Source organism: Oculina patagonica, chromosome 7, assembly GCF_052425735.1.
Source record: "Oculina patagonica isolate OP01 chromosome 7, crgOcupat, whole genome shotgun sequence".
In the NCBI taxonomy this organism is placed as follows: domain Eukaryota; kingdom Metazoa; phylum Cnidaria; class Anthozoa; order Scleractinia; family Oculinidae; genus Oculina; species Oculina patagonica.
The window spans coordinates 19,143,422-19,166,195 of NC_135764.1; the positions used below are offsets into that span (position 1 = coordinate 19,143,422).

At 36.3% G+C, this 22,774-nt stretch overlaps 1 protein-coding gene and 1 pseudogene across 2 annotated transcripts in view; one reads left to right on the top strand and one right to left on the bottom strand.

Moving 5' to 3' along the window:
- The window catches only part of LOC144661091 (uncharacterized), a 206,403-nt pseudogene extending 199,574 nt beyond the window's left edge, over nt 1-6,829 (bottom strand). Inside the window, exons 1-8 of the transcript XR_013572199.1 lie at nt 6,801-6,829; nt 6,492-6,567; nt 4,922-5,092; nt 4,358-4,474; nt 3,981-4,148; nt 2,900-3,013; nt 2,420-2,587; nt 2,077-2,194 (exon numbers count right to left, since the gene is read on the bottom strand). The product of XR_013572199.1 is annotated as an uncharacterized LOC144661091 (transcript). The remainder of the gene's footprint in view (nt 1-2,076; nt 2,195-2,419; nt 2,588-2,899; nt 3,014-3,980; nt 4,149-4,357; nt 4,475-4,921; nt 5,093-6,491; nt 6,568-6,800) is intronic.
- A 1,972-nt stretch (nt 6,830-8,801) lies between these two features.
- Nucleotides 8,802-21,001, top strand: LOC144661093 (glutamate receptor ionotropic, kainate 3-like). Its single transcript, XM_078521799.1, has 17 exons — nt 8,802-8,898; nt 10,126-10,227; nt 10,481-10,615; nt 10,793-11,032; nt 11,445-11,653; nt 12,017-12,058; nt 12,148-12,267; nt 12,645-12,776; nt 13,712-13,816; nt 14,390-14,509; nt 14,704-14,854; nt 15,677-15,720; nt 16,332-16,692; nt 17,343-17,705; nt 17,815-17,985; nt 18,250-18,397; nt 20,201-21,001. The coding sequence occupies exons 2-16, from the start codon at nt 10,140-10,142 to the stop codon at nt 18,372-18,374; spliced, it is 2,406 nt and encodes an 801-aa protein (XP_078377925.1). The 5' UTR covers nt 8,802-8,898; nt 10,126-10,139; the 3' UTR covers nt 18,375-18,397; nt 20,201-21,001.
- Nucleotides 21,002-22,774: the final 1,773 nt, after the last annotated feature.

The window sequence follows — 22,774 nt, forward strand, 5'->3', positions numbered from 1 at the left end:
ATGTAGGCAATAAATGAGGTTTAATCACTGTTTTGTAAATACAACACGCGATGGTTAAAATGTTTCCGTTCACAAAAGGGATAGTTGCATTTCAAGAACTTCTTATAGATCAAATCCCAAAATCAAAACTGCTAAGATGCTTTTTTAAAAATAATTTTCAGTAATCAGAGACAGTAATGCATGAGTTAGATTTCAGTTTCGCATGCGAAGTGTCATGTTCAGTTACGCAAAACTTGAAAAATTTGAACAGAAAATAAAACTTGAACGGTCAAGGATTATTTGGAGACAAAATTTTTTATTCAAGTTAACATTACATTTGCCGTTAGAAGCAAAAAACTTTTGACTTTCTTGTGTGTATGACATGCAGTAATTTTAGTGAGCGTCGCTTTGTATTGATGTTATTCCTACGCGGAGCGAAAATGCGTGCCAAATAAAATATAAACAGTATTTGATTTGGAATAAATCATCGCTCAAACAACTACAATAAACACAATCAACACTAAAAGGAAGCATTTACCCGACTTCAGCATTCTCATAAGTCAAGAAAACTCTATTTGAAGTCAACAGTCCGCTTTTGATTTTCATGTCTCTCTTCGATCGTAAATCAAAGGACTCCAAAGTCGAAAGATTATTTCATCGCTTTAAAGACCTTGATGTTCGTTTTTTCGGTGGTCGAATATTTTGTAGGGTATTCTCTTTCGATTTATAATTCCCTAAGAGTGTATTTATTGGTAAAGGGATGAATGACCACATTGAAAATTTTAACAGCGAGCCGCGTGGACGCCATTTTGGTCATTTGCTCTCTAGCAAGGAGTGAGAGACTGGGAACCAGTTGGGAAGAACAATACAACCCAAATATGGGGTTTACTTACACCCAAATATGGTCAGAACTTAAGATTTTCTCTGCCTATACACTCATACGCACGGCTCTATGATTCTGCCGCCTCGACAGCCTCGCCTCTTGGCTCGGCTGTCTCGTTGGCAATAATTTATTTGCATATTCTGATCAACGACGCTTGACTTTCCAGCTTAAAAAGACACATTTACAAGTACAAGGAGAATAATTACGAACTGGGAAAAATATGTGATAACATAATAGAATTAAGGTACTGTAATGTCTAGTACACAAACAACATCATGCAAAAGGCTCAACGCTCTGGAATATCCATACAATAGAATTTAAGGGTGTCAATCTTAACTACAGATACAGAGCCGTTGCTAAGGGATTGCTTAAGACGGTATTTTGTGTTAAGTGATTTTCGAGTGTTTAAAAACATTAAATGGTTAATTTTAATAGGGGATATACCTGGTTTGAAAAATAGTAACATTGCGCGTGCTTTACAGTACCAGTCCCCGACATTTTAAATATTTTTACGAGTCGGAGGTAACATATATAGCCTGATTTATAATCTCACATAAGCAATAACTGTAAACATAAAAAATAAGAAATGCTACTGAAGAAAGTCTATAAATACGAGTGTTTATGACGTCATAACTGTTATAATGATGCGAAATTTATATAGAGGATATTACATGGTTGGCGGAGATATGAAATTTATCTTCGCGTGTTCTCGGTTTTGAACACGAGAAGATAAATTTCATATCTCCAAGCAACCATGTAATATTCTGTTTATTATATAGACCAACTAATTACGATGTTTTTGGCAATTTTCCGAAGATTTCCGAGGATTTCCCGAAGATTTCCGAAGATTTTCAAAATGTTGTCTGAAGGTCGTACAAATATTTACGAACATTTTCCGAAAATTTCCGAAGATTTCCGAAGCTAACCGAAGATGGCCGAGCAAGATCCGAAGATGTTTCGACTTTATATCGACAAACTTTGGCTTATTGAGCTATGAAACGTGGCAAACTGCGAGATGATTGCTCAAAAATGATATCCACACATGTGTGGATACCATTTTACTCGATTTGCTACCACTCGCTAAAGCACTGCATTCTATATAATAAAAAGTGATACGTCACATTAAGCATGTGGACTTTTTTTAATTATCAATTGACACTGATAAGATTTTCTAAATCTACACTCTGGGTTTTAGCGGTTTTTTGTTAGCTCACTTACTTGTCTCGCAGTTGTCTCCTTCAAACCCATCAGGACACTGGCACGAGTATGTGTCATCTGCAGTTACGGTACAGGTTCCTCCATTCTTGCATGGCTGGTTGGTACATGGATTCACTGTCAGATGCAAAAGGAACGTTTAAAGTACAGATAGTTAATGCTTCTGCTAAATATCACCAATAACCTCGTGCAAAAACGTAACTCTCATTTATTACCAATTCAGAATTTTTGTATCAGAAAAGTTTTAATTAAATCATTCCTTTCTCTACCTTATTATCATTCATAAAATTACTATAGAAACTTTCTGGAGATTAGTTTTCTCGATTTGGGTCTTCCTCTTACCGCAGTTAGCCCACTGCCCAACGTAGACAGCATCAAACGAACACCACAACGTGTTACCATTTGCGTAAGTGGTACATGAATCAAAAGTCTTTCCTCCATAGGTGAACGGAAAAACACAACAGCGGCCTTGTGCGTCATTTGTCTTTTTGCCAGGTGGACACGGAATTTCTATCGATATGAAAAAAAAAAAAAAGATCGTTAATAATAAAATTAAAATGGTAATATCTTAACATTTTATTAAGCGTCATTACCATTTCGGACAAACGGCACTTAACTTTTTACCTCATATTAACTAGGAATAGTTGTCACTACAGATGCCCCTGATGGAAAAGTGTCAGTTTCCTTCCCCCTTCGCTTTTTGAGTTTGATTCTTTGCGCTTTTCTATTTGTAATTGGGCTAGAAGCAATAAAGCCAAAAATTACTATTTCTATTAAACTATAAACACATAATGTAAACCACGAAATTTTTAGCTCACTCACTTTTCTCACAGTTTTCTCCTTCGAACCCGTTAGGACACTGGCACGAGTATTTGTCTTCTCCAGTTACTGTACATGTTCCTTTATTCTTGCATGGTAGGTTGGTACAGGGATTTACTGTAAGATGAACGTTTAAAATACAAATTTTAATGCTTCTGCCAAAGACAGTAAACCCCGGTTAATCGAACTCTGGAGGGAAACGAAAAAATGTCCGAGTTAGCGGAGGTTTGAGTTATCGAGGTCGATTGAATATTCGATTTACCGTTTTCTAACAATTGATAGTTTACTGATTTTCAGCACTTCAGTATACTGGACAGTGCAAATTAAACTTATCTCGTCCAAAACTGTAACACGATTATGCATTCTTTTATGATAAGATCGGGAAATGATCGTCAAATACCTGATATATTCATTGCACTATTTAAAAGCAAATTGTCGCAGTGTTAATTTTAGCGTTTGAATCCGATTAAACGACAAGTAGGGCAGTTACAAGAATCAGAATGCGAGTTATCAGAGTAAATTTTGTTCAAGGGAAACGAAATTTAGTTCGAGTAAGCGTGGAATTCGAGTTATCTGAGTTCGAGTTATCCGATTAAAATGACTGAAAAGAGCGTTAAATCCAAGGGAAATGGGACTTACTTCAACTAGCGGTGGAGTTCGAGTTATCTAAGTTCGAGTAACTGAGGTTCTACGGTATCGCTTATAACCTCGTGCACAAGCGTGCTTCTTATTTATTATCTTTGATTGGCAATTTGGCTGTTGTGACGTTAGCCTTGATTCAGCCCTTAAGAAAGAACCTGGAAAGGTCGAATCTGCGCCTTTCCGGTAAATTAAAAGTTGTTACTGTGAGTTGACATTTAATAGCTAAAAAACAAATACTGTGTGACAGATCGTCTTAGTCTTTGCTGGGAGTGGTGCACAGCTCATCCCCAACAAGTCTCACTTTAGCACTTGTTAGCAATTGGGAACCTTTGTAGCAATTAAGGAGTTTTCAGATTTTTTCTTTCTCTTACTTATTATCATTCATAAAATACTGAATATACTTCCTGAAAATTAACTTTCTCGACATAGTTCTTTTCCTTACCACAGTTAGCCCATTGCCCACGGTAAACAGCATCAAATGAACACCACAATGTGTTACCATTAGCGTAAGTGGTACAAGAGTCAAAAGTCTTCCCTCCATAGGTGAACGGAAAAACACAACAGCGGCCTTGCGCGTCATTTGTCTTTTTGCCAGGCGGACATGGGATTTCTATTGAATTGAAAGATTGGATCGTTTATAATAATTTTAATATATTACACTATGGATATTCCTGGTGTTAGCGTATCAGTTTTTTCCCTTTCGCTTTGCGCTTTTCATTTATAAATGGGCTAGAAACCATAAAGCTAAAAACTACTATTTCTATTAAAACAGTGAACACATAATGTATATAAGAACCACGACACTGTTAGCTTACTTACTTGTCTCGCAGTTGTCTCCTTCGAACCCATCAAGACACTTGCACGAGTATGTTTCACCTTGGCCAGTTACTGTACAGGTTCCTCCATTCTTGCATGGCAGACTGGTACATGGATTCACTGTCAGATGCAAAAGGAACGTTTGAAGTACAAATGTTTAATGCTTCTGCTAAATACCGCTTATAACCTCGTGTGCAAGCATACATATCGCTATTTATCTTTAATTGGAATTTTGCTGTTGTAATGTTAGCCTCCAGCCCTCAAGAAAGAAGCGGAAAAAGTCTAATCTGCGCAGTTCATTAAACTAAACGTTGTGACGTAAACTCGACGTTAAATAGCTGAAAAACAGGTACTGAAAATAATTTAAGATTGTTTTACTCTTTGCTGGGAGTGGTGCACAGCTAATCCCCAACAAGTTTCACTTAAGCAATTTTTAGCAATTCGGAACCTTTATAGCAATTAAGAACTTTTTAGATTTTTCTTTCTTTTCCTTAATTATTATCATTCATAACATTACTGAAGAAACTTCCCAAAGACTAGCTTTCTCGACATTGGTTTTCTCCTTACCGCAGTTAGCCCACTGTCCAACGTAGACAGCATCAAACGAACACCACAATGTGTTACCATTAGCGTAAGTGGTACAAGAATCAAACGTCTTCCCTCCATAGGTAAACGGAAAAACACAACAACGGCCTTGCGCGTCATTTGTCTTTTTCCCAGGTGGACATTGGCCGATCACTGTTCAAATCAACAAGTGAATCGTTACTGAAGATAAAAGAGTTCACATACCCAAAAATCAAAATTCATGTATTATTATGCTGATAAAAACTCATGCATTCATTAGAAATACATTGGAAACATTCAAGGGTACATTGCCTGATACAGAATGGGAACTGTGCCAGCGTGAAAACACAGATCAGCCACTTTAATCCCATCAGAAATAAGGATATCAAAAGGGATTCGACAGAGTGACCTCATGTCAACGAAACTGTTAACAGCAACTCTCCACGAGGATTTCAAGAGTTCATTTGTAGAGCCAAGTGAAATTTCTAACAAAGGAACTGTGATAGAAAACTTTCAGGAGGCCTCAGAGCCGCAGATGATGTTAACCTTCCCCCTGATGGAGGAACTGCATGTGGTACCCGTTTCTCAGCTATCAGAAAATTTTGCAGTTCTCAGTCGTTTAAAAACACGCGTTATTTCTCAGCTTACAGTTAAAATTTCGACCAATTTTCAGTTATCAGTTTAACCCCATCTAGATCCTTCTGATTGCCACAAGAACTACAAGCCCAGCTGAGCAAATATCAAAAGTCCAGTCTCAAAATTCATAAACCCAGGAATAAATACATGACAACCTGAAGACGAATGAGCTTGAACGAAAAAAGTAAAGAAAGAAGCGATTGAAATTGTTTTAGAGTACAAATGTGTAGGCTGAGCTTTAAAAGTGAAAGAAACCATCAAAGATGAAGTACAACGTTAGTATCAAGGAAGAATGATGGAGTATTTCTAGAAGACCTTGAAGATATTAAAAGGAATTTTCTGTTGCACCAAGTTGCCGATATCCCTAAAGACAACAGCGTTGAATCGACTGAATAATATACCAACAATTACATTCAGATGGCACGCATCCTCTTTATAAAGCGACGCGTCAAAACTAAACAGACAGTCAAAGAGCAACAAAAATAAAGAAGCTAGGATCGGCAAAAGCCCTTAGTAGAGGACTCAAAACAAGACAATCAGAGCTTCATGGCATTTGTTGATGGAATCAAATGGAAATGGACGGGCCATAGAACAAGAATAGTAGTTTACAGGTGAACAATAAGAACTGCGGATATTTACATGTAAGAGAAGGGGAAAAGATCGCAAGAACGATTGAAAACAAAGTGAATTGATTAGATTAGAAGACGTGGCCCGACATGGATGCAAACGACAAAGAATTCAATTTTTCAACCCGGTCTTATTTTCCACAATTTTGTAAGGACTTTAATGAAGGTGTTTTGAAATTGGACTAAGACTTATTTCTTTAACTTAAGCGTTCAGTAAGCCTCCGTCAACATTTTTATCGTTTGTAAGATATGAAATGTTCCATAAGCATGGGTAATCGGAATTGTACAAATGTAATTTTAAAAACACTTACCAGAAGCCAAAGTCACGCTCCAAACGACCACTGCAAAAATATAAAACGCTGAAGTCATCTTTGCCAACGTTTGAACCTAAAAATTTACAAAGTAGAAGTTAAAAACTCATGCAAAGCATATGTAATAAAGGATTGTAAAATCAATATGGAAATATTTTTTGTTGCCGACATTGTAAAAACGTGCAAAATAAAACTCGTAAAGCTTGCTATTTTGAATTTAAACAAAATTAAAAAAGACACAGAGCACATTTTACTGAAAGGCACAAATATACTTAACCTAGAGACACTGTATTAAGAATATAAGCTCACCTTTTGCGAAGAGGATAGTCTTTTTCTCTTCAGAGATCCTTCCTCAACAGAAATGTTGTTGAATAAACTGCTTTTGTTTGTTAAAACAAACTACATTCAAATTATTGGCGTGGTTATTTTACAGATTAGCTTACACAGCATAAGAATTTTTCTGCCGACAATTACCAACTACATAAGTTGACGTACGGAGAGCTTAAAAAGGAGAATTTTAAATTTGATATACATATTACTTTCCCCGGTGCTATCCTGATTATTTTACTATGAAAAAGGACTTCATGATACAATACAATACAATACAACAACTTTATTTAAACACGGTAAAAAAGTTTAAAGCTAAAAGCTTGTGGGGCCGTGTACAAATTAAAAATTTAAAAAGACATATAAAAAGACATCCTAATATTGGGAAGATAAAAAAAATTCACTATTATAATAACAATTTAAAAATTCAATAAAATTTAAAAACATCATCGTTCAGTCTGACAGTCTGCGTGGATAACGCCTCGAAGCTAATATTTTTAAGAATGTTCTTGCCTTTTACTATGTTAAAAAACGACTTAAAACTACTAGTGATATTATGATATTAAGGGAAAAGTGAAATAGACTAGATAAAAATTTAAGTGAGATGATATATTACGAAAATGTTAACGTCACTCGCTGTGCATTTACAAGCTAAATCTTTTCCTACAGAATGCATTGATTTTGTACGATGGTTGCTAAGGATTGTTGTTTGCAGTTTAGTGTGAATGCATAGCCTTCATGGCATAAGAATGTTCGTCACCAATAATTAGCAGCTAGGTACCAGATACAAAGCATAAAATTTCTTTCCAATGATTTGCACTGAATTAAAAAATAAAGAGGAACGAAAACATACACAATTTTTTTTCAGTTTATAAGATAAAATTTGAAACAAAGGGCTTTTTGCTCAATACTAGATGATGATCATCGAACCCTTTTTTACTTAAACTTTGTTAAAATAACTGCTTTGACTTGTTATGACTACAAAGCATATGAATTCTTCCTGCTAACGATCAGCAACTTAGAAACAAAAGGCGAGAGCAGTTAAGAAAATTCTAGAAAAAGAAAAGTAGTATGGTCTTTGAAACTTAAGTTTACGATAACCTACAACAAAAACATGGAATTGAAATATCGCCTTCTTAGCATTTGCACAGACGGAAGTGCGTGTTAGTCTGTCCAAATTTTTTGTGTTTTTACTCGTAAAACATTACACTCTGTAGAGGTAAATTTTAACCTTAGATAGTAATCATTTCCTTTTGAATAAATTAGTAATCGTCAGCACTGACTTGACATACAGCGACAGCTAATTATGACTTAGCAGGTGATGAAATTCATTGCAGTTAAATATTCATTAAAGACGAGGGATACAGAATAGAATGAGGATCCTTTATTTTTTAAGATGAACTAAGAAGCTATTCTTATAAGTTTGTCCATATATATCACCCTTTTAGTGTAAACTATACTTAGTTTGCCTTCGTGTGTTAAGCCATGTTAAAGAAAGATTTACAAGCTATCCTTACGTATTTTATTCTCTATGACAAGTTTGCTTTTCACTGACTCGCACATTCGTTCAACTGATAACATTTTTTTTTAACAGAATACCAACTATAGAAAATGACAAAATTGAAACAACCGTGTTGTTGAAGTTTCTAAGCTAATTAATTGATTATGCAAGGACCCTCAACATGAGGTTCGTGATGATGATGATGAATAAAAAGGATATTTATACTGTTCTGGATATCAAATAAACACATTTTCTCTAGCATTTGCTTCATCTAATTATAAAATTGATAGTGTAGGTATCTGTCTATTATAATTAATTTTTTAAAATGTCGGCTGGTAAGTGACACTGTGTGGGATACAAGCACAATATCGTGTTATTGGAGAAACCATTTCCTGTTGAATAAAGTGGTAAACATCAGCACGTGGTGTATCTATACATAAAAGATCTAACTTGACGTGCAGCGACAGCTAATTAAGACTTAGCTTGCAGCAGGTGTTGAAATTCACCAGCATTCAAATAATATTCAGTTAAGACGAGGGATACAGAGTAAATTGAGGATCCTTTAAGACGAAGTAACAAGTAAGTATGGTTAAGTTTCTCTATATGTATAGCCCTTTAAGTGTAAACTTGACTTTAAACTAGACGTTTGCCTCATTCTTGTGTTAAGCGCATGTTAAACAAAGATATATAAACAGAACACTTGCAAGCTATCCTTACGTACTAAATTCTCGTAAACAAGTTTGCTTTTCACCATCTCGCACAAGTGCCGGTTAAAAGTGATCATAAATGACATATTGAGTTTTACTGATGTGTAATTTCTTTTGTGGAATTTCTTAAAAGAAATTACACATTAATTAAAGGAAAAATGATAAATTTGCAAAAACCAAGTTGTTGAATTTTGTTAGGTAATTATGCACAGGTCCCTCAACATGGGCTTGGGGAACTTGAATAAAAGGATGTGTGTACTGTTGAAGATTGTTAGGAAGCCGTTTTTGTTAACACCTCCTCCCACAGTTCTCGGAACTTTTACCCTCCAAATTAATTTTTTTAATTGACAGTACATAGGTTCGTATAAACCCAGTTTCCACAGCAATGTACCAAGCTGGCTACTGTTGTTACTGATAGGATAATGTCGATACCGTTGGACGTTTATTAAATACGAGTCCCGTTTTTTTTTTTTTTTTTTTTTAAAAAAAAGAAACTTAAATCGAACCCATTTTCAAACTGACAGAAAATATTAAACTCAAGATTTTTAGCTGGACTGTATATCATTTATTTTAATTTACATATGTGAATGTATAACTTGAAAATTGCACTAAAGTTCATCGAGTCGATAAGCTGTTTACCAACGGCATGGGGCCAATGCGTCGATTGCAACTATCTCAGTTTTAACAACTAAAGTAATCTACAAAGAGTAGTATCCACCTGAGCGGCAATGTTTTTCAACAGTCATAAATATTGTTTTAAATTACAATTATTAATTAAATTACTATATTACATCCGCTCTCGCTGGTTTTCCATGCGGGTCCTTTATGAGGTCAAATTGGAAATTAGCTAACAAACCGTTGAATTTTGTTAGCTTCTAAATCGTTTTATTTTCACTTGGTTTCAAGAAATAATTATGCTTGTGACACTTGATTTAACCGATAAAAAGAAAATAACTTACTTTTAAAGTATCTGTAGCCTTAACGTTAAAGTTTGATGTAATTTTGATTGTGGCAACGAATATCGCTAGCCAGTTTACACATGCAATAATGTCGAGGCCACGATTTAGTGCTGTAATTCATTTTTATTATTTTCTTTAAGGTTTAGGGTTCAACATGCGGGGAAGCACAATCAACACTACGTTGATAATTGTTGCTTCATTCGCAGCCAAGGTATTCACATCAAAAGAATCATTCACTTGCGGTAAGAAACAAAGGGACATACTCGACGTAATATTGTAACTAAACTTGCTGCAACATTGGTATGGGTATTTATATGCCGTTTTATGTATGCAACGTAGACAATTTGGCTTAAAAATAATATAAGAAGCGTTTTCTATAGCAATTACATAAATTCACTTTCGTTCTATAATTAGGCTTTTGTCCTTGTTAATTCTGAATGCTTGAAACTTATACAAAAACGTTATGCTCTTTTCCTTTCCTGCGATCTCATACAGGTCTTCTGAATGCACATCCAACAGAATATGATGCAGTAAACTTCTTCACAAGCCACACTTATGATGTGAACAATGTTTCCTCAATAATGTTTAAACCAATTCAAACACCAGAAAAGAGCAATCTTTGTAATCAAGGTAAGAACTATTAAATAGAGTTTTACCCCATGATCGTTTATCATTAAGCAGCATTATTTAGAGCATTTGATTGTTTGTTGTTTGCTTGGTTTACCATGAGAAATATCATACTATCTTTTATGTGATATATTTTCTTTTGGTACACTTCTTTTGACTTGTAAATTATCATAATTTCAGTTTCGTTGTTTCGTCAACAAAACATCGTTGCACTGATCGAGGGAAGCCTCACAAAGACGTCTTCATGCACACTCTCGGAAGCGACAGGTTTTCCTCTTATCCGTCTCCATGGCGACAGTAGGCCCTTCGACCATTGTGAAAAGGCGATTCACATGTCAGCGGGATACATAGACTACGCACATGCGACACTTGATATACTGAACAAGTTTGGATGGAAATATATTGTACTAGCTATCGATGGTAAAACAAGCTTTCTTGAGTAAACTTAACCCTTGTTGTTGTTTTAGTTAATGCTTTTGGTTTTCTTCTTCTTCGTCCCGTAATCCTAGACGTTGCTAGTAATTTATTTTCTGTAACGTACAGTAACTGTTTATTCATTCTTTGCGGAAATTTTGATACGTAAACTATGTGTCCATTAATTTGGACGAATGCAAGCAAATGCAACAGGCGGATCCAAAATGACGGTTCTAATGACGTCATGTAGTGTCAGAGTCGGGGGGGGGGGGCATCAACGTAACAGCCATTTTACCCCTGCGTGTACGTCCGAAAGAAACCAAAGCCAAAATTATTGTACTGTTAACTGCATATACATATCGCCTTATGCATATAATTCATGTTTTTACAAAGTCTTAACCTTGTCTGATTGTTTTAGAGGATCGTTGGCATGAAGCTGGATATTTCCGCTATGTATCCCAGAGATCAAAGCTTAATGTGAATTTTATTCAGCTTTCTAAGCTGGATGAAATTAATGAAGCTCCGACTGCACCGATATTGCGAGCAATAGAGCAGATTGAAAACTTTGAAGCCGAGGTTATTCTACTTTACGCCAACAAAAAGACTATCGAACTTATGTTAAAAAAGGTAATCTATATTTTAGACTTTATAGTCTTGCATCACTGTCGAGAACTGCGTTTTTATCAATATCATGTTTTATATCATGTTATCATATCAGTGAAGTTGTATAACAAACAATAGGGACCTTCAGATTGAAGTACGAAAACGACCTTACAAACGTAGTGCTTATGCTTTCGATTATCCATTTCACCACCAATCCCGTACCGATCATTTTCACTTGATCAGCAACAGGAAGAAGTGATGTCTCTGGAAACGAAACTAAATTAAAATTCGAAAGTCGTACTCATACTAAACTCGTACTCGTACTCCGATCTGAAGGTCCCTAATAATTTACTACCGGGAACTATCTTCTCATTTGTTTAATTGCAGAAATCCTGTAAACACAGAAATATATGGATACTTCAAGGACAGGTTGGGAAATCATATTATGTATGTTTAATTGATTTTTTTATGTTCAATTATTTTATCATACAGCTTTATTTTACCTTTTTGCATTTCAGGTTCCATTAAACATGAGCTGCGACAGGAACAATATTGTTTTAGCATTAAAGCTTCCATATATTCGGCGCTCAACAAGTGAAAAACTAGAGGAAGCAGTTCTAAGAAACATCACTTCGAAGGTTGGTTCTAAAAAGAGAACAGGAGTCTGGAATCAGGAAGCCTGGAAACGAGAATACAGAAAAACATGGATACAGAATCAACATCGATTTTTAAGCGGTTGTCAATCAAAAAATAGCTTTATTTCTAAAGTTTAGGTGGAAAACGTTGTTGTTGTTAAGAAATCCACTAATTTGTTTATTTTCTCAAAATTAATGAAAGGGGTGAAAAAGTCGAACATTTCGACATTTCGTACATTTTTTAAAAAAGGCGAAAATTTAGGTCTGTCGGACAGACGACACCAAAAGAGGAAAAAATTAAAATGGCGTCGCTCTACAGTACACTACACAAATAATCTCGCAGTACCGTCAACTTGCATCCAAATTCAATATTTCTTCAGGACCTCGCTGCACTCGCTTTGGATGCCGCCAATGTTATCAGCCAGGCAGTAAACAGAGAACCTTGCTCACAGATGAACGGCTCTGCTATTACTTTGAAAGATACCGATGCAATGCTAACGTGTATTAAACAGGTGCAGTATTATACACTTAATGACTGTTCCCGAGCAAAACAGTTAATTTTTTCTCCCGACAATCTCAATGTTTCCCCCGGCTTAGCTTCGGAAAACATTGAGATTCGAGGAAAACAAAAATAACTGGTTTTCCGAGGAATCAGTCATAACGTGTTTTGTTATATAGCACAACGGAAACTTAGAAAAATGGCGCTCGTCGGTCAACATTCGCGGGGAACATTGAATTGTTACCCTCTGACGTCATAGATCTTGCAATGTTGCCTGCTCAGAGACCTTTGGCAGGAAACAGTTTTTATTGTTACATGTTATGTGACCTCGAATTAGCCAACAAGAGCGCATTTCTGAAACATTTCTAGCTGTATATCAATGCGCATTAAATGAGGGGTAATGAGGTATACCCTGTTAACATTCAAATAAAATGGATTCAATTCACTCTGTTAGCTGCTGCTCATTGAGCACCAGTAAAAACAGAATGAAAGGACGTCGAATTTGGTTTAAATTACTTTTATACAGGGATAAACAATTTCCTTTGTTCGTATTTATCGGTTATTACATTTAAGCTTATTGTTTTTGGAAAAAGGGGCCACTCATTTATCAGTTTTATACTGTTATATTAAGTTTATCCAGCTAGCGTTTTTTTAGTTTTTTCAAGATCAGAGAATCTGTTGCGGTAAAGCTCGTTCCACACCTATTAATTGTCTGGCTAAAATATAGGTCAGCTACAAGGCAGTACTGATCCAAAAAAGAATTTCATTTTATTCAACCAAATCATGGATCTAAACAACGATACAACAATTAATACGGCAATTAAGTTGTTGTGTGCAACTTTATACGTTTTATAAAATTAGCAATTTAATTAGTTAACAAAAGTTAACAACAACAACAAACCAGCAGTAACAATTAAGTTGTATGTGTTTTATTTCTACTATAAACAGGTATACCTGGATGGTTTAACTGGGCCCGTCCAATTTAATAAGTTTGGCAAGCGACGAGAAATTGAGCTAGAAGTTTTAAACCTCCGTGACAATTTATTCCGAAGAGTAAGTAGTAAAGAAGTCTTACATGTACGTAATGTCTTAAAAAGAAAATGCTGTTTGTAGAAATTGGATCGTACTTAGCTATTTTATTTGCCCGGTTTTGCAGACAACTGCTTTATAGGTGTGCCGCTTAATTGAATAAACACTAAATTTTTAAGGGGAACACAAACTCTGTTAAGACATGGCGCCGCTTTCTGCTATCTGTTTGCCGCTTTCTGCTTGTTTTCAAAGATGCTACATATACCTGATGAAGAAATGTTGACCTGTTAAAAGACCATGAACCATGAACGATGCAACCCAAATGTTTACAGAGAAGTCGAAAAAAGTAATCCTCATCTATGACAGAAAAAAACATTTTAAAATGACAGGTTACATAAATCATGCTCGTAAGGCCCCAAAAGAAGAAAATATCTTGATTATCAATAAAAGGAATATTACTAAGCTTACCAAAGCTGTCTAACCAGAATGCCATTCGGTCTTATCGTTCATGGCTTATGCTTTTCACAGGGTCAACATTTCTTCAATTAGGTATATATACATTTATAAGATGTAAATTTCTCTTGTTGTTCTCGTTAGATTGGAACGTGGAACTCAACTAGAGGTGTCGTGTTGTTTGAGAATATGTCACACAATGTGGAGAATTCATCTAGCAGGGGAAGTCTGCAGGGGAAAAAACTCAGGGCTGTCATTGCAGAGGTGCGTGTCGAATTTTGTAAACAAAGGAGATCCAAATTCAGCTTTTAATTTTGTCGATACATTTCCAAGCCTAGATAGAAATTCTCTCCTCGAGATGATAAATTTCTGATATTGAAAATATGCAAGGAGACAATAAAAACTGTTTTTCAAATAACAACAGTTTTCGCTACTTTCTATGGTTTATGAGCTAATAGGATGCACCATTCATTATGAAGAAGAAGGATGTAGATGGACATTTCTTATATGAAGGATATTGCATTGATCTGCTGAATGAACTGGCAAGAAATCTCAAGTTTTCGTATGAGATCTATCCCTCCCCGGACGGGCTATACGGCGCTAAAACAGAAAATCTCGATGATTTGGTAAGTGCAGAATGCAATATGGAACAATTGAAAGTATGATCTTTGCAAACGTAACATGACACTTTTGTTCGTTTGTAACAAATTAGTTTTGTTTTCCTTGAAAATGCCGTAACATGAAACTCTTGTTTTTTGTTTGTTTTACGGCGACATCGATGACATTTGTTTAATTTAATTAAGTTACGGTTTAAACTGCACGAAAGACGATTCTCAAAAACTAAAGAACAAATCTAATCAAAAAACATCTTTTTCGAAAGGGTTTTTAAAACGCAGTACAGCTAGGATATTTGTTTCCTGGTTATCAGGTGTTCACGCCGAAAATCCCGGTGCAAGTTTTTGCATTCCTAATTACGAAAGTGCTGTGAAAGTCTAAAAATCTAATTTAATTAATTTGCGGTTTTCAATTGGCGCCACGAAGTCTGCAGGAGTCCTACCACAAACACGCAATACAAGCGATGTTCACGAGTTCCAGCAAAAAACGTAGACTAAACTGCGCATGCGTTTAGCGTTAAGTACGTTGCCCTAGAACGTCGAGTAGTACCACAAGGAGAGCAAAGGGTTTTCTGAAACAAATATATACCTTTGAGATCTTCATATGAAAGTAACGTAGATGTGCTCCGGGTTTTACCTAGGGGTACGTTCAGGTGCTCCCCACCCCCACCCCCATCACAAGGAATAATTAATTAATTGATATTAATTAATTAATTGACTATTAAAGTTTACACCATAGCGCTTTAGGGTCTTAGGGGTTTAGGGGTTTAGCGGACGACAGCCCCAACAAACCATCACAATAGTGCATTCTGCACTAAAAATGGAACTTGGGATGGAATAATTGGCGAGTTAATAAGCAAGGTTTGCAATTATCATTATGTTGGATTGTTTGTATTTACGTATCACATAGCTTACAACTAGACTTGGATCGGAACTTAAAAAGACTAAAAGTTGTAAAAGATAAGTATCTTTTGTGCAATATTTTAAATTGAATTCTGGACAGCTAATGAAATGTTAAGTTAAGATACTAGGCAAAAGTTTTTATTCGCCGAGTTTGAAGGTTGCAGCTGGGCCAGAAAGCGTTCAGTTACGTTTTTGTTTTTTCCCTAAATTTGTGTATAATTTTTCCCGTATCAATTTGTGGGGAAAAAAAATAACAAATGTACCGCTTTGAACTGACAATTTCACTATTTGCACTGTTTTAGGATAAATTGACGTATATTTAGTCAATCAGAATGCGGAAATTGTTGCTTTTTTTTACTCAGTAATAAGCTTTTTTCTTTGGCCCTCGATCCCGCACTTGGGGAAAGGAAGTAAGCTAGATAGTTTTGATTGTCTCTAGCCTAAGTAAATTGTAAATAAGTATTGGAAATCCTGGATTGGATATACCATACAAAGAATGGCATTTAATTTCATTGTGTTTTGTTGCCAAAAGTCCCCACTGAAGTCATTTTGATCATTTTTGTCCAAAGCGTGCTGAGATTGGCCTTTCAGGACTCACCATAACCGAGCGTCGCGAGAGAGTGGTGGACTTCAGCGTGCCTTACATGTACTACACGGAAGATATATTAATGAGGAAAACTTTTTCTAGTCGTCCAATTGATTTATTACAGTTTATGAATCCATTTCACAACAACGTTTGGATCGCTACCCTAGCCAGCCTGGTTGTCATCTCTGTTGCTGTGTTTGTATTAAACTACTTGAGTCCTTATGGGTACAAAGATAACCATGGAAAAGGGACATCGGAGGAGTTTAATTTGTTTAACAGTGTGTGGTTTGCCTTGGCTTCTATGCTGCAACAAGGAACTGATAACACACCAAAAAGCTTGTCAGGTATGGAGGCCTTTCTTTCAAGTAAAGTGTGGTACTAACTGGTCACGCGTCGAATTTAAAGATTTTTAAACAATTCAACCTGACCTAGCCATTGTTTTTTATCCACCTCCTACACCATTGTGACATGCACGTGGCAAATATATTGGACATTTTTTACTACTACTATTGCTACTACTACTACTCATACTACTCATACTACTACTACTACTACTACTACTACTACTACTACTACTACTACTACTACTACTACTACTACTACTACTACTACTACTACTACTACTACTACTACTACTACTACTACTACTACTACTACTACTGATGAAGGCAGCACTGCCGAAACGTTTAGTTTTTTACATTGAACTTTCCAGCGTTAAAATTTACATAATCCAGTGTGTTCAAGTATATTGGAGGCCGGAAACCTAAAGAGCAAATGATTCCCAAATTTGGGAGGTGATCATTGGTCCATCATTTTTAGATTCGGTTTAGTTCAAGCTGTTTAGCCAGCCATGTCAGTTATTAACCAAGTTCCACTACTTAACTGTCTGCAAACATGTTTTAGACCTTCTAGACAAGTAAACTACTAAGTAAAAAGTTAGCTGATTACACAGACTGAAGACAAAAACAATAACTGTAAATTCAACTTTCTTTAGGTCGCATTCTTACCGGAAGCTACTGGTTCTGCGTTCTCATCTTAGTATCAACATACACTGCTAATCTTGCTGCGTTTTTAACAGTAAAGAACGCAGAGACTCCGATCCGTAACCTCGAAGACCTCGTGGACTCCTCTTATCAAATTGCAGTACTTGAATCGTCTAGTTCGTACGAGTTCTTCAAAACAAGTCAGTATGAACCATACAAGAAGATTTGGCACAAAATTCAAACAGAAAACACCATAGTCAAAAGCACATCTCAAGGTATTCAGTGGGTGCGAGAAAAAGACAAGCTTGTGTTCACCAATGACGGTCCAGTTCTGAGATATGTTGCCAACCAACAACCTTGCGACCTAACAACAGGTAAATAATAGTAAAAAAGCCTTTTGAAACGTATAATAGGTAATTAATAAAAAGGGTAAATATCAACTGATATTTATATTCATAAACAAAACTCTTTCAATCTATTCAGTCCCAGGTCTTACCACCGCCAAGGGACTTGCACTCGCGTTCCAGGCAAATGATCCGCACGTGGATGATTTTACTCTGGCCATTCTACGTCTTCACGAGAACGATTTTCTTAACAGCTTGAGGCGGAAATGGTGGGATACTAAAAACGAGTGTCCTCAAGAACAAGGAACAAGTAAGTAGAAAGCACTAAATTGTTGTGCTGTTTAATCAAAAGCTCGATAAGCTCGTGAAATGCAAACAGTGTGACAGTGTTTTCAGAAATGTATCAGACGGCCGCGTACACTGATATACTGTATAACACACCGTAAAGAATAAAGGAATAAAGCCTTATAAAACAATTGTCTCTCGTTAGAAATTTATTTTCATCCCTCAGGAGCGATACTTTTAAGAGCCTATACCACTTTGTCTGTGTTTTTCTTTTCACTTTTCTTCTCAGTGTTATCTCAAAAGCGTATCGATCTGACGAGCATGCTGGGAGTGTATGTCGTGATGGGTGCTGGGATAGTTGCTGCATTCCTGACGCTGATTGTAGAAATCGTATGGAAGCGAAGAGCAAAATAAAAGTCAATCACCAAAAATGAAAGGTTTGTGACTTAAAAGCATGCGGAAAATCGAAAGATATTCCACGTGTAATTAGTGATAACATTTTTAAAGTGATTCTTTGCCTATGTTTCTCTCAAATCCAGGTTTAGCCGTTTTCCTGGCGTAGGGTCAGTACATTCTGGTTTACCTCGGCTTCAGTGCTCAAAAATAAGCCAAAGTACAAAACACTGGGCACGTCGCTGTACGCAGTGTGTGATTGTACCGACAATGTTAAAGCTACCATACTCTTCATCGGAACAAAGCAACGGATATTTTTCTGAATGGCTGTTACGCTAGCTTTTCCTCGCAAAGCTGTTTGTTTAAAACTTTCGCTTTAGCCGAAACAAAACCAGACTGTGGGCCGCCAAGTTGGCGATGACTTAACTCAATATTTGCAAAGGATAGCACAAGAGTGCAAGCCTGTTGCTCTAAAAGTCGGCCTCATTAGTGTTCGAGTTGTTTTTGTCCTCAATGAGGCGCTGCTAGACCGCCTTCAAGCTAAGGGAGACTTGACAATTGAACAAACCCTGTAAATAAGCCGTCAGTTAGACGATAGACAGTTCAACGTTAAGTTAATTTTAGGTAATGTGATTTCTACTTCTGCGTGGGTCGATTTTCGATTTTATGGAGAAGTAGGTGTAGTGGTTCTGTTTTACCCTTGGTACAATCTGGTACAGTTTCCTTTGTTTGTCCAGGCGGTAGTCTTCTATCAATAGCTTGCTAGTTTCAAGCCACCTTAGATCGATGGGGTGCCGAAACGATGTAATACTCGAGCAAGTTAACGTCTTAAAAAATAAGTCCTTTTCTTTACTCAGCAAGAAATCTTATGTTTGCTCGGTCTTGATCTACTGTTTAAGCCGGAGCACTCAATCCAAATGACTTGCAAAACTGTGTCTATACTCCAAGAAAAATCCTCCGTCCTTTATTTCCTGAGGTCAAGAACGAAATTGATTCCACGCTGCAACAAAGTTTTTATTTTTCCTGTAACTGTCTCAACAAAGTGGTGCTCTAGTATTGTTTCTGTTTCAAATTGTAATGAACGAGTTTTTATCTCTGTCGACCCCACGCCATTGGACAAGGCCGTCAAAAGAGAAGTTCATGCCATGTCGTCAGTGTATATAAAAGTCTTGACATGCTAAGAGAAAGCACACAAGGTCTTCTTTAAATTACTTTGGATAAAGATTCCAAGCGAATAACCAGCTTATCACAGCTCGGCATTAGCCAATGTGAGATTTTCTGGAGGACCTAGATGGAACAATTTCCTCAATGGATAATATTCTTATTCATTGGATAAATAAAGCAGAGCATGATATACCCGCGAGACTAAAACCTGTCTACAACAAGTGAGATTGACACTGAATCCAAAAAGCGTGAATTCCTCTGAAGTTACTCCAGCAATATATTTACATTTTAACGACAAAACACGCTATACACGTCTAGGTACACGTCAAATTCAAAGATGGAGCAAGGAATGGGGTATGGAAAGGCAAACGAGGACACCTTGTTGCAGACACAAATGTTTTCCTGTTTTCTTGCGCGTGCAACATTTGTTGAGGAAGCAAAAGAACGCCGTTTCTGATTTTTTTTCAGAAACATTTTTTTGTGTGTCAATAGCAGAAAATCCCAAGGAGAGGGATCCATCGAACCCCTCCCCCCCCCCCCCCCTCCCCCTCCACTCTACCACGGTGAGGGTATGAGTTAGCTTGTACGTCCATGGGTAACCTATTTGTGACGGATATGTAGCAAAAAGAGTTTTTCGTAATAAGCCCGCTCACACATTGTTTTTTTTTTGTTTGTGTCTGCAGGCAAAAGAATTGTTCCACGCAAAATGATCCTGAAATTGACTGCCAAAGCTGTTGAATGGTTAAAGCGATGACTAAAAACCCCACTAAATACTTAAAAGTTAATGTTTTGTTCTTTTAAAGTTCTGAGCACAATAGCCAGTAAAATGTCTAGCTTCAATGATTTGTTTCTATCAAGAAAAGAAAAAAAACGAAAAGGAAAGAATAGGAGTATTGACGCTGGCTAATTGCTATTAGCTTTATGGCGTTTATTTTGTTTACGCTAAAACATAAGAAACAGTTCTTTTTGGCATAGATGAATTCATTTAAGAGTAGCTAGAGGAAGGAATTTTTGTTTCTCGTCCAACTGGCATCATTGTAAACTGAGTAAATCTTTTGATTAGCCCATTATAAATCTCGACTGCTATTACTAATTCGTATGAGATTTTAAAGTGAGAGAAGATAACCAGTAACTGCGCCAAGTGAATAACAAATCTGGAGTTAAACCGTTGTAGCTTTTATATCAACGGTCAAATGATCGTTTGTAATACGAACAAAAGCACTGCCAGTGTGAAGCACTAGATTCTGATGTAGACTATTTTTACTTACTAAGTGAATTCCTTCTCGCATTGCAACTAAGATAATCTATGTATAATAACCTACAGGCATAGGCGATACAGTTACTACGTTAAAACAACAAAAAATACACATGAACACTTACAAAGCGAAAACGAGCAAGAAAAAAGGCGGTATTCGGATCCCCTATGTATCATGTTACAAATTAGTGCAGAAAGCTATACTTGATATACCAATAAAGGATGCCAGATCTCATAATGTATATTTTCTTTTTTGTTTTTCTTTGATATAATTAATTTTATTTGATATACAGCTCTAACTTCCATTTTTAGCAGCGTCAAGCTAGGCTTAACATTTTACATCGACAAGAATAAATAACTTGTTTCCCTGTAATTAGTATTATCAAATGTAATTAGTATATCGATTCCCGTTCAAGCCTGAATTCTTTTCTTCCTGATTTGTGACGCCCAAAAGAATTATCTTATCATTTAAGTGTCCGATTACCGCAGACCAAAAGATCTGAGTGAACTTGCAGTGAACTAATGAATGTTCGAGGGATTCGTCGTGATCTCGACAAAATCACCAATTTGGGATCGAGGGCCATCTTCCATTTTGGTTGGCGGACTCTTCTGAGTCATCGATGACAGATTACAGCAGTGAATTCTACTCAATCAAAGGACCTGAAAGCGACTTGCGGCATTCCACAAGAATTAGTCCTGGGTCCATGTTTGTTCAGGCTGTATACCAATGAAATGCCAAATAATGTAACTTAGGACACTTTATACCTGTATGCTGACGATACAACAATTTACTGCATTGGATTAACTGTTGACGAAGCCTGTAGCCTTCTTAACAAAGCACTTGAAGAACTCAACAAATGGTGTGTGACCAACTCCATAACTCCACACTCTACAAAATGCGAGGCAATACTGTTACATCGAGGGTCTTTTATTAGACCACACCATCCGATTACAATCGGCTGCACTACGATTACATGGGTGTGCCACACAAGGCTAAACACCTATCAGATCTAAAAAGAAATTTTTCCAACAAGTTAAATTTGCTGACTGAAATGTTCATTTTTGAAATAAAGCGTTTTATTTACCATATAATCACCTTATATTTCCTTTGCGAGTACTGGCGAAGCACACGTTTTCGGTGATAACGTATTATTCTGCCATTGAAATTGATCTGTATTCATTTTATAGAAAGAATTTGATCGCTACTTTCGAACTTAGAGAAAAAACTGATAGGTCGCCGAACTCGTTTACGAGAAAACGATGATTTCTCTCTCTCGCGAGCCAAGCCGCATAGAAAAAAGCCCATTTTGTTTATGTGCACGCGCAATGCAATACTAGGGAATCACCTTAAACGCATTTCTGCTGAAAAGTAAAAATGGATCCATTTATTAAGGAACTCAACTTCAACAGTACAGTTTATCTGTTTAATAAGTTCAATATATGTTTGAATTTAAATCTTAATTCAATTAATAATATTATTTATTATTTTAATTTATTATATTGTAACGTTGGTTAGGTAGCTAGTAATAACGTTACTTAGTTAGTTAGTTTGTTAGTTAGTTAGTTAGTTAGTTAGTTAGTTAGTTAGTTAGTTAGTTAGTTAGTTAGTTAGTTAGTTAGTTAGTTAGTTAGATAGTTAGTTAACACACGCATGCTCTTGATTTAACACTGATCGTGTTTAAATAAAGGTTTCTTTTTTTGCCTCGTGCCACCTGTCTAGACACGTGACACGTGGACGAGTGGATACTTTCTGCATTTCTATGTTAGAATTCTTTGAATTCCTAATGGTGTTCAATGTAAGATTTTATTAAAAATCTTCAGATTCTGGCGGTTTAATTAAATGAAAGTTACGGCTGGGGCTATTGAACGGATTATGTAAAAAGATAATGACACGCGTTTACGTTCTTAAAATGATATTCTAGCCTTTGTGACAAGATTCTACTGAGCCTGTAAGAAAGCTGTTTCAAAAACACTTTCGATTGAGTTGAAATTGCTAAAACAA